At 38.4% G+C, this 12,437-nt stretch overlaps 1 protein-coding gene across 2 annotated transcripts in view; it reads right to left on the minus strand.

Moving 5' to 3' along the window:
* txndc15 (thioredoxin domain containing 15) overlaps window positions 1-5,597 on the minus strand; it is a 10,452-nt gene extending 4,855 nt beyond the window's left edge. The window contains exons 1-2 of one of the 2 annotated variants that reach the window (XM_020511752.2): window positions 5,392-5,597; window positions 2,058-2,572 (exon numbers count right to left, since the gene is read on the minus strand). In XM_020511752.2, coding sequence (XP_020367341.1) covers window positions 2,058-2,572; window positions 5,392-5,461 — 585 coding nt within the window. In that variant the 5' untranslated portion in view covers window positions 5,462-5,597. Of the gene's footprint in view, window positions 1-2,057; window positions 2,573-5,195; window positions 5,358-5,391 lie in introns of those variants that run through there. The other variant, XM_048593114.1, reaches the window with a different exon arrangement.
* Window positions 5,598-12,437: the final 6,840 nt, after the last annotated feature.

The raw sequence follows: 12,437 nt of genomic DNA on the forward strand, positions 1-12,437 counted from the left end.
CTTTCCTAGCTCCTCTGATGCTGCCTGGCCTGCTGTGTTCCTCCAGCTCCATACTGTGTTGACTGCTGTAGGTGAATTATTTACTGATTTCACTGTTCTTGTTGAATGACACTGTAGTCAATCTCAGTTATGCACTTGACTATGAAATTCATAGATGATGTACACATTTCTCATCACTAAGTCATAGCATAAACACATTTTGACTCTGTAAAATTACCGAGCCAATTCAAGACTTCTCCCCCATTTTTCTTAAATTATATTGATTTCTGCTGGCACCAGTTCCGCTCATGGGTCAAATAGCTGTTTTTAAGCAAACAGACAGCAACAGTTTGCACTGCCCTTCATGACAACAACACAGCTGAGCCCAAATAGTGTCCTTGCCCAATACCATAGATGCACACTTTTTAAGCAATAAGTGACTAGAGTGAAACAGATTGTATGTTTGACCTTCCGGTCCGAGATGTTGTATCAAATCAATACTTTTACTAACTTAACAGTTCAATTCATACTATAACTTCTTACATTTGTTACAAACAAGCTTTTTCATTCATGATTTGAACAACAACTAATTCTAAAGATTCTTGTGGGAAGCAAGTATTCTTTGAAAAGAGCGATTTAATAACCCAAGCAAACTTAGGCTCGATATATATATATTTTTTAAGATGCTGGTGCAGCACATGACAACGTAACTATCTTTGTGCTCTGGCAAAGCTCAGCTACTTAAGTGCTTAAAACTCAAATGCATTAACCAGTTTCTCTTTTAAACCCATATCTGCTCCTCAGATTTTCCTGGTCCCCACAGAAAGCTTTCTGAGCAGAAGCTAGCCAGAGAATTTGGTAGCATTGGTTAACAGCATGTTTTAAACGAAAGCAGGATGAGCCATCTTCTAATCCTTTGCAGAAAGCACTTGGCATTCAGTCTGCACCTGTCCCTGACGACATGGAGAGATAAGAGATCATAAACTTTAATAGGGTATTACAAATATCAAAACATGCATAATCTTTGTTGCACACAGATATAACTCTCAACCAATACCCTATTTATTTTTAAAAGGATAAAGAACTTAAATTTCAGGAGCAATTCCATACAAGGTATGTAACCAACAGAAACATTTTGCAGATTGATTCCTCATGATTAACTAATAGCACAGGGAAGTCTTTTATTGCTCAATGCACAGCTCCAGCTTCCACTAATTAACCAGTGGGGAGCAGTTCAAATATTCAGGCAAGAACTCATAAAGCTGCAAATCTGGAGCATTTAAAGCTAGAGGGGTTGTCAGAATTGGAAACACAAAATCTGGTTTCTTTATTTCTATCAGCACTAAAACATCAAAGTAACTGAGCCAATAAACCAACGTATCTTTTAAGTCCTGGTTTACTATCAATCAGGTAACCTAGTAACTACAATTCTCAATCAGTTAGTCCATCACAAAAGAACAGAATTTTGGATTATAATTTCTGAATTTGCACAGAACCTTTATACAAAAATTTCCAAAATCTATGAAATAAAACCAATTCGGTTTACGTTCTATCCCACAAATATGTTGTGGCTTCTTTCAATAGATGGGAAAGCAAATTCAGCACGTGCTTAAGTAAGGACAAAGTAACATCCAGTATTGCCCATCTGTATTACAGCACCTACAATTTATTTGTGAATAATTTTGCCTGTGGATTCTTCTTCAAACATTCTTTCTAATTCCAAAACTAAAACAGTTCCAAAATGTACCAGAGTGGAACATGTGCCTATGACTTCTAATCTCATTTATACTGCAGTAAATAGCTGACTAGGAGCCAGATGTTTCCAAACAGGAAGGGGAGAAAAACTAAAAAAAAAACTTCATGTTCGATGGCAAGTAGATATAAAAGCATCGACAGTGCCTTAGAAAAAAGACTCTTGTCCTAGAATAAGTAGGAATCAAGAGAAATAAAATACAATTAAAACTTGAAAGCCTACATACTGTTAGGCATATATATGATCGTAGCAATGGTTACGCAAGGCCTTGTAAAAGAGCTAACAGCCAATTCTCTAAAACACACAAATTATAAATTCAGCTTACTTGTGAGCTATTAAGAATTTGGACAACAAAGTTCTCTAATCCAGTTGTATTTCTTTCTTCACAGTTAACTTTTGGTGCTCTGGTTGTTTCAGTTGCATTTCCTTCCTCCACCGCTCGATTCTCAACTTGCACTGGTTCCAGAATGCCAGTTTCTCTCTTTGTAAGCAGTTCTCCCTTTTGACTACCAAATGGGATATATGTAAGGGAGGGAAATACCTCATCTGGACTACTGCATTCTACATTTTCTCCATTCCCATCAGTGCATTGAGTGTCTTTGAGTTCAAAAGCAGAGCGCTCGTCTTTAATATTCTGAACAACAGACAATATTGCTTCTTGATTGGAAGGAATTCCAGTTCCTAGAACAGCATCAGCGATTTCTGCTGTTGGAAACTGTATTTTTCTATTAGTTTGCTCATCCATTCCTTTGAGTTCACCATCACTAACTGTAATTTCCAATTCATCACTCTCTTCCCTAGAAAAAGGCTTTGAAGAATCACCGTTCCTTTGATGTTCAGCTGTAAAAACAAAAAAAAAAATCCATTGATTAAAATTGTTTGACTACATAAACTCAAGATGCCAAAACTTTAATACATGGCTGGAGCTAAAAGTACAAAGAACAGTACAGCACAGGAACAGGCTCTTTGGCCCATAAGCCTGCACTGACATGACACTTTTCTAAACTAAAAGCCTTTTGCCTATGCATAGTCCATATCACATTATTCCCTGCCTATGTATCTGTCAAGATGACGTTGCCACTCTATCTGCTTCTACCACCTCCTCTGGCAGCATATTTCAAGCACTTATCACTAAGTAAAAAAAAAACTTGCCTCTCACATCTCCTCTAAAACTTTCCCTCTTTTACCTTAAAGGTATGTCCAATTGTAGTTGGCATTCCTACCATGGGGAGAAAAAAAACACTCCAATCATCCATTCCCCTCATAGTTTTGTAAACTTCTATCAAGTTGCCCCTCAGCATCTGACATTCAAATGAAAATAAAGCAAGTTTATCCAATCTCTCGTCAAAGCTAATACCCTCCAAACCAGACAATATTCTGTTAAACCTACTCTGTACAACCAAGCCTGCAATACTTAAATTCTGTGACTTAATGAATTAGGACTCCAGAAATATGAAAATGGAGATAGCTGGCAAATAATTGAGCATTTTATTTGGTAGAGTTTTGCTGGAACTCAGCAAACAAACAAACAGTCATTCTTCATCATAGTGGTGTCCCATATTTCACAAACTGGAGTCTGCGTGTTTTGCTTTTACAGATTATATAAAAATTCATTAAGACCTGCCCAAAGATTTTAGTACATCAGCGCTGCTTCTAGCCAAAAGACATTATTGTGTCTGTGCCACCATATTTTCCCCCTAAAATACTTAATTTTGGAAAGCAGCTACTTAATTTATCCAATATGCAAACATAACTACAATTAGAGTCACATAGTCATCTGGTTCTAGATGTATAATTATGACAGAATAATTGAGTTTGTGATATAATGGCAGTTTTTAGACAAATTACCACAGCAAACAAGAACAAAAAGTTCTCTGTCTGTGTATTTCAAAACTGCTATTTATATTTATACCAAAAGCAAATAAAAGCAACTGCAAAAATATAGCTACTGAACAAATAAAAGTCTGAGAATCTCTGCCCAGAGCTCAGACACCATATTGACAATGGAAAAAAAACGTGAGCAGCATGACTCAAAATAGCTTCCCGTCTTAGAAGTGGAAATGCTACAATTCAGTTAACGGACAACCCAAGGTCCTTTAGCTTTATTTATTTTATTCTTATAGAATAATGTCCATTCATCATGTATCAGCATGCAACTGCTAAGAAAAGTATATTTGGTCTTGAAAGGCATTTTATAAATGACCCAACATTTTTATTTTTAGCAATCCAACACAATAAAATAAATCCTGACCTAAATATTAGTAGTAGAAAGGTTGTGGAAATACCATTTACAATCAGCAGGATAGTGAAACTGAGAAAGTTAGTAAAATCATCGAGCATGGAGTCATTAAAAAGAAGAATAGATGTGGTAGCTAATGGCTATATTTATAATGTCAAGAGATGACAATTTTCAGTGTTTCACTGAAAAATAAAGACGACTTTGAAAAGATAAGCTAAAGTACCACTGGACTAATGGGAGGTTCGTGCCTATGCAGCTCTGCCTGCTTCATGTCCCATTATGTCCAAAGCATCATAACTGTTCTCTCTGTTCAGTCAGCCTACATTCCATGGAAAGAAAGAAAATAGGAGGAGGAGGAGGCCATTCAACCCCTCAAGCATGCTCCTCCACTCATGACCATAGCTGATCAGAGCTCAATATCCTAATCCAACCAACCCCCACATTGCTTGATCTCTTTAGCCAAAGAGTTTTACCTATCTCCTTCTTAAAGACAATGTTCTGGCCTCAACCACTTTCTGTGATAGCAAATTCCATAGGCCAGGTTGGATCTTTAACGATGTATTGTGTCCATACACTAACAATTGCTAAGATTCAGTAATGGTATAATCTGAACTGATATTTAAAACAGCAAAGTAACTTTAACATCCTCAGGATGACCCATTTACAGCCAATGAGTAACAAATGTGAATGCTAAATGAACTTGATTTCATTGAGGGAAATGTGGCAGAAAAATTGTGCACAAGTATCTTATAAATCAGCTACATAGCAATGACTGGCCTCTTAGGTTTCTGGGCATCAGTTGTAAGAAAGCATCACTGACCAGGCCATGCAGGGAGAACTCCCCTGCTGTTCTTTGAATAACATGCAATCTTTTACACATATCCAACAGAAGATGGTATGTCCATTTAACACCTAATCCAAAAGGCAACATCTTTAGTAACTTCCTCAATGCAGCATGGCACTACATTGCTCGTGTCTCGGAAGAAAACCCACGATCTGGTGACCGTTCAAGAATACAGGGTAGGCCATTCAGGACAAGAATGAGGAGAAGTTTCTTTACCTAGTGGTCAGCCTCTTGAATCAGTGACAGAAAGTGGCTGAGGCAAAAATCATTGAGTGTTTTCAAGGAGTAAGATATAAATCTCAGGGATCAAAGGGTATGGGGCAAGGCAGAAAGGAACAGGGTATGGCGTAAAGACTCGAAGGGCCGAAAGGCCTACTCACGCTCTTATTTATCGTTTCTATCACTGACGAATGCCACCGCTAGCGGACCTGCCTGCCCTGCTTCGCCTCACAGTGCTGCATGAAATGCTCTCTTCACAAGGCTCTCGGATGCAGACGATTCCTGCCGGTGCTACCCAATGACGCATGGAGCATCCCCCCCTCACAGGGGCTGGTAGCCCTGACCCAGATCACTTACCGTCCGCGCTCACTCTAGTGGTAACCAACAAAGCGACGACTAAAACCGCACTCGCCCTAAAGCCGCCCATTCTGCGCTGTCAGCGATCATTAGCCAATACTAAGTGACTGAGCTCAAGGCCGCCATGCCAGAATTGACCGACATCAACACCACCGCGCGCGAGAGCTCAGCGTCGCTGCATACTAACTTGCTGCGCGCTACCTGTGAGTGGCAGCAAAGCCAACCAACCAGCGGCGGGGCCTCGCCAAAGGAGTCCCACAGCTCAGCCAATAGCAAAAAGATACGAGATAACAAGGTGTAGAGCTGGATAAACACAGCAGGCTAAGCAGCATCAGAGGAGCCGGAAGGCTGACGTTTAGGGCCTCGACCCTTTCTGATGAAGGATCTAGGCCCGAAACGTCAGCCTTCCTGCTCCTTGGCCTGCTGTATTCATCCAGCTCTACACCTTGTCTCAGATTTTCCAGCATCTGCAGTTCCTACTATCTCTGATACAAGCAAAAAGATACGTTTGGCCACGTGCCTGAGGCGGGGCTTTTATTAAAGCTCGTATGAACTGCAGCCTGTTACTAGGAAACGCTGTGAAAAGGGCAGGCGTCTCCTACCAGATACAGGCCGGATGTGAATGCAGTACAGCAAAACCTGCCTCTCCAAAATGCAGCCAGCACAACTTCACTCTTGCGCCAAAGTATTTCGTTCACAAAGTAGTTGGAAATAATTTGTTGCCACGTCCTAACGTACAGAAATTTGTAATCTGTAATTTTCCCAACTGAAAATCTCAAGGGAGGCTATATTCTCAGTTGGTGCCCTGTCTCGTGTTTAGTTCACCACGAATATTTCCAGCACCTGTTTGCTGCGAGTTAAATACTAAATAAAAACCAAAAGTACTACAGATGCTGTAAATCAGAAACAAAAACAAATTACTGGAAAAGCTCGGCAGGTTTGGCAGCATCTGTCGACAGAAATAAGACACAATGTTTCAGGTCCAGTGACCCTTCCTGTTTGCTGTTGTTGCACTATATTAAACTTCATTTTGTTTGTGCAGTGACTAAAACAATGGGTCACAGTCTAAAGATGAGGGGTTGCTGATGCAAGACTGAGATGTAGAGGAATATTTTTTCATTGGGTCAGGACGATGCTTAGACTTCTTTTCCCTGGAGAGCGGTGGAGGTGGGATCATTGAACACCTTCAAGAGATATAAATTCTTGACTAACAAGGGAGTCAATGGATATCCAGCAAAGGGACCCAGGAAGAAAAACCTGTAAAACTTGAAAATGATGCAGACTGGTCTGACTTGTATATCTCAGAAGAGTGCTCCACTGTGACCACTACATCATTTCCTAGAATTACTGTTTTTATAATTTTTTTCCCCTCTGGGCATTGTGGAGTTGGGGCCACAGTCGCATTGAATGGTAGTGCAGGCTAGAGAGGCTGCTGTTAATTTCTATGTTCTTATGATTACATTTGAAACATGCTTAATGCTCAACAAAGTGAGTCGACAGGATAAAATGCTACCAATTCTGAGGGACTAGGGCACAAAGAGATTTTCCAACTATGGAAGTCAAATGGAATTTGAATGGAAGGCCTTCTTAACAAGTAATCATTGAGACATCCTATCCAATGATGATCCCTTCATATTGCATCAGACTACCCTATTTTTTCCAAATATGATTGATGCCAGAGCATCAGTTTCTGGCAATATCAACACACTCTCCCTCTCAGCTATTGCAATGCTTAATGTATGGCTAATTTCACAAAAATAGAAATCTGGAACCATTATTTACAACAAATGTGTTATTCCCCAAAAGGTTGTCAATGACATAATTTGGCATTACAAAATTTTCCATTTCACTTTGCAAGAAAAGTAAAGTGAAAATTGCATATTATAGACAAAGTATACAGTTCTATTTAGGTTGGAGAGAAAAAAAAACATATCAACAACATACCAACTGAAATTTTTAAAGGTAGATCAGTCCATTTCCACATGGTGTCCCCATGAACCCTCATTTTCTATACCCACAACCAAGATGAAGATAGGGCCGTGTGGTGCAATGGTACAGAAGGTACAGGTTCAAGTCTCTCCAGCCCCCGAGGAGTGTCTTAACATTGCCTGAACCTGATTAAAATAACTAACTAAAAAAAATACAATAACATACTATAAAAAATATTTTCATCCCAGATAATTTCTGATTTGATCCTTACCTGTTGATCATTGTATCTAAGCACAAACAAATTATCAGAAATAGGAAATAAAGTTGAAAAATGAGTTATGATTAACAATAAGGAATTCCAAGGAATATAAAATGTTTGTAACATTTAACAAAATTTTGTAGTTGTTGAATCAGACTAGCTGCATGATCCCTACAAAGCTCTTAATATCTCATAATCTGAGAAGTTTATCTAAACAAAGTATGACGTGCATTTTGTTTCACCGTGTTTTTCCTTTTATTAACTTTCTACTGCCTTTGTTCTCACCCAGAGAACATCTGGAGCAACGCTGAACTGTGTATTACTTCAGAACCTCATGTTACGTTATTAGCTTAAGACCAAAAGATAAGGAGAAGAATTAGGATATTTTGCCCATCAAGTCTTCTCCACCATTTGATCATGGCTGATATGTTTCTCAATCCCATTCTCCCATCTTCTTCCTATGATCCCCTCCCTACTCAAAAACCAATCTATCTATTACATAGCCATGAGGCTTATAGAGCTTAAAATCACTTAAACAATGGGAGAAACTGACCCAGGGGAAAATAGTAAATTTCTTCCAAGGATTGCACCTGACAGACCTACCACTTGATAAGAAGGGGCTGATATTCCTCTTGGGTGTATTTTGCTGCATCTGTTCCTTTAATGCATTTCAGAGACAAAGAAACTGAGATACATTAAGACAGACATTTTGTTGCCAAGTCAGTCAAGGGTTAACAATGTGGTGCTTCAAAAATACAATAATATCTAAATTCTATTTCAAGTGAAGACATAATATCATTATAACCAGTAAACAAATTTCTTTCATTCCTACAGGATGTAGATCAAATGCAGGAAGGCTCAAGTTAAGATAGGTGATCAGCCATGATCTAGAGCAGGCTTGAGAAGTAGAATGGCCTACTCCTGTATTTATGTTCCCATATTTTTCAACTGGATGTTGCATCACTCTGCTTCATTTAAAATCACAGGACAAATCTTGTTTAATCAATCATGTTTTGGTCAATGTATAGATTCGGTAGACTGTGGCTATGTATTAATTTTGATAATATCCTTGCAGGCGTACTTTTTGAGCAACATAGAAAACATGAAAAGCCATAAAGAAAGAAAAGGGATTTCCAGCCAGTTATCAGGTCCCGCATGCACATTTTGACTCTTATGCCTTTCATGTTTTCCTGAACCATACTGAGAATTAAAGCTTTTGCAAGTTTAGCATCATTAGAGGTGAATATTCACTCGATTCACTAATCCAATAACTGCTCTCAAGCTGCTGAACAAAGAGATAACAATACTTCAGGACAGGCACGAATGTCACCTTGAATCTTGTTTTGCAGCATTTTTCAAGAAGGATACTGGGGATGCAAATAATACCACTAGTGCATTGGTCCATTAAACAAGTGACAGAACATTTTATGCCAGACCAGCAACTACATTTTGTAGTTCAGGTACATCAGGGAACAATAGAGTTATTTCGAGGAGCAAGGCTCCAAAATCCCACATATATAACATGGCAAACATATAATCATTCTTATTGCTAGCATTTGTATCATAAAGTTTCTACTGCATAAATATTTAACTTGTGTATGATAAGCTAATCATGTAAGCCATTCCCACGCATGAGAAGAGAAATTACATGCTGAAGCACATGCATCTAACGGATCTATTATACAGCACAATACTGACATATTGAAATAGTACCTCCAATATGTTGGAAAATATGAGTGTATCCTGCATTACAAAGTAAGACTTATCATCAGTTGTTACATTCTACATCTTACCATATGTATTTTGCTATAAGAATCACAAGAAAATGTCATAATGCAGGTAAATATTATTTTCCTATATCCAAAAGGTGAATGGTTACAGTAATGATGGTATCTTGACTCTTGACCCCATTGTCAGCCATTGTGTTAACTATGCCTTGGTGGTTGTGCTGTCACATTGAATCAACAGTTTATGAGTTTAAGTTCCATTTCATCAGACTTGAACACAAAATCGAGGCTGGCACTCCATTGTGGCATTGAGAGAATGTTGCATTAAGATGACATCATTCACAAGAGACACTAAATTAAAGGTGTTTAGAGTGATGGTGGTTAGAATGACTTCTCCCTGCAGCCTTTTATCCACCACCAGTGAAAACAGCAGCATTATTAAATAACTTATTTATCAGCAGAGATTCCCAGAGATCTATACACAGGATATAGTCTTCATATAGTTGTAGATGTGCCAGCAACAGCAATTTCAAAATGGCCACAGGAAATAGTTACACTTTTGGTCAATACATAAATTGATGTTCTTCCCACCAGCTCTGGCCTCACTTACCTGTCTCAGCATTGTCTTGTATGGTCTGGCAGGAATGTCTGAAACCAAATGGAACTAGGGAACCAGCAGTGGATTTTTATATATCTATATATATTTATGTGGGGGATGAGAAATAACCTTGCTGTGTGAGTTTGAATAGAGCTCTTACTAAAAAGTATATGCCTGTATCCTACCAAACTAATATTTAATAACTGCTAACTAATCATGTTAGGAGAGGATGGTTAGCTATTTACAAGGCAAAGATTGAAAACTGAGCACTACTGTATCCAAAGAGCAATCTGAAGGACTCTTACAGAGAGAATCAAAATCCAAAGAATGGCACCATGTTTACTCACCCCTGTTTTCTGAATGCAAACCTTATGACCAATGCAAAAGTAAAGTAACCATATGGTTATTGACAATGCAATTAGAATTGTGCACAAGTATGAACAGAATTATTATGAATATGGCAACACCTTTTAGCAATGGAGTGCGAGAAAGGAGCCATGCAGTAATAGATTAAATGGTTCATAAAGTTTTGGCAGATCAGTCAAACTGTAAATTATCATCTGCACTAGCATGGGGTGGCTATGCTAAGATTTAACTTAGTATGGTTGTAGGAAATCATCCATATCTGTTAGTTTTTCAAAGAAATACTCAAGTTTCATCAGCAATAAGTCATCAGTCTTCAGCTTGAAAAGGGAGCATGATTAGCCCTACATTTTTGAGTATTGGAATGCATTTCACACAGGTAGAAATGCGTTCCTTAAAGGCAGTATCAGAAAGAATATGGTGAGCATTAAGTCATAACGTAAGACCAATAGAAACTACTTCCAACCAAGGAGACATGATTTATTGAGGAGCTTAAAGAGTAGAGGCGCCTTGGAAAGGTTATTAATAAAGACAGTGAAATAACAGATATACTGCAAGGGAAGCATTTGGTTCAAGGTTGCATTGTATGGATACAAACTTGCAGATTCTAAAGGAGGTTACAATGTAACACGGATCTGGGTGCTTTTCAAAACGATACATTACAAATCCATAGGGATCAGATGGTCGCAATTGACAGTTTATCTGATGAAGGACAGGTCAGGTTTGATGATTAAAATGAGGCCATTGGTCCTAATAGACAACTACCAAAAGTGTGGACTAATGAGTAGTATTGATCAGAAGGGGCCAGTCAATACATAAATGTATAAATACAGTAGGGAAGGCTACAGGAAGCTATGATAACTGGTTGGATGAACAGAATACTGCAGAAAGGTAAGCTAATGGATTGGAAACATTAAGTACAAAAATGGAAGACAGAAAGTCTCAGTGTAAACTCGGACATTGGTATTGGGAGTGAACATTTTACAAGAAAGAGATCATGAACCACTGAAAGCAACCCTATTAATAGGAGGGGGAGATCAAACAGGAAAAATCTAGGGAGAGATAAAAGGTAAGATAAAGGTCCTAGCTTAATAAGGTCAAAGAATATTAGGATCAGAAATGGCACCAGGATCAGAAGCACATGATCAAGAAATTTGAATACAAACTAATAAAAGCTGCCAAATAGCAAGAGTTACAAAGCTTGGGAAACATAATTTGGGATGTACATAGAGGTATCAAATATGAAACAAACAAACAGTCAGCTCTATCACATTAGTGGAAATGGATAGAAAAGGTATCTCCTGCTGGAACTTAGAAGGCTAAAGTAAAACTAATGGCATGAGGTTTTAAAGTAAAACTGGAGGTCAAAGATATAAGAGAATATGAAGGAAAAACAATTTTGAAGAAGTTCTTAAGAAGATGCATGCTGGACTCAAACCATTAGCTCAGTTTCTGTCTCCACACTGCTGTCAGACCTGCTGAGTTTCTCCAGCATTCCGTGTTGGTTTCAGATTTCCAGCATCTGCAGTATTTTGCCTTTCTTGAACATTTTATTGGCTTTGTTAGCAACAAATAGTTAGGAATACAGATTTGTTGCTATTAAAGCTACGTTTGTGCAGAGAGAGCAGTTCAAATGCCAAATGTTTCCTTGCCCTACAAGCCAGGTGCCAGAAAGTGGGGACACTTGAGTTCAATAAATGCTTAATGAAAGAAATATCAAACTCTAAAGGCATAATTTCACAATAAGGTTTTTGTCTTATTAAATTTGGGTTATATCCAGTGGCAAGCAAACTGGCATGATTGTAAAACATGAGGGACAGCTTTTAACTTTGTAATTCACGTCAGTGATTTTTTTTGTGAGGTGGGAACACCGAATTTAAAAACAGTCATAAATGGGTTTAAATCAGAATTCAAAATTGGACAACTGGTGTCTGAGGGAAGAATGGATTGAGTGTTCCTTTGAATCAGCAATCTTATTTGGAAAATGTTAGCCCCAGTGCTATTAGTCGAAGTAGGGTCTCACAAAAAGATGCAGTGGCTTCCAAAACTGAAATCGACAAATTGCCAAGTCTACTTGGACAGCTGAATTAATTGGGCACCCAAATAAGGCCAGATACCAGTTTTGTGGTGTTGGACCTGAGTACAACTATGAAAAATCCCAAGGGGTAAA

Source organism: Rhincodon typus, unplaced genomic scaffold (assembly GCF_021869965.1).
Source record: "Rhincodon typus isolate 14 unplaced genomic scaffold, sRhiTyp1.1 hic_rhity00002340, whole genome shotgun sequence".
Lineage (NCBI taxonomy): Eukaryota > Metazoa > Chordata > Chondrichthyes > Orectolobiformes > Rhincodontidae > Rhincodon > Rhincodon typus.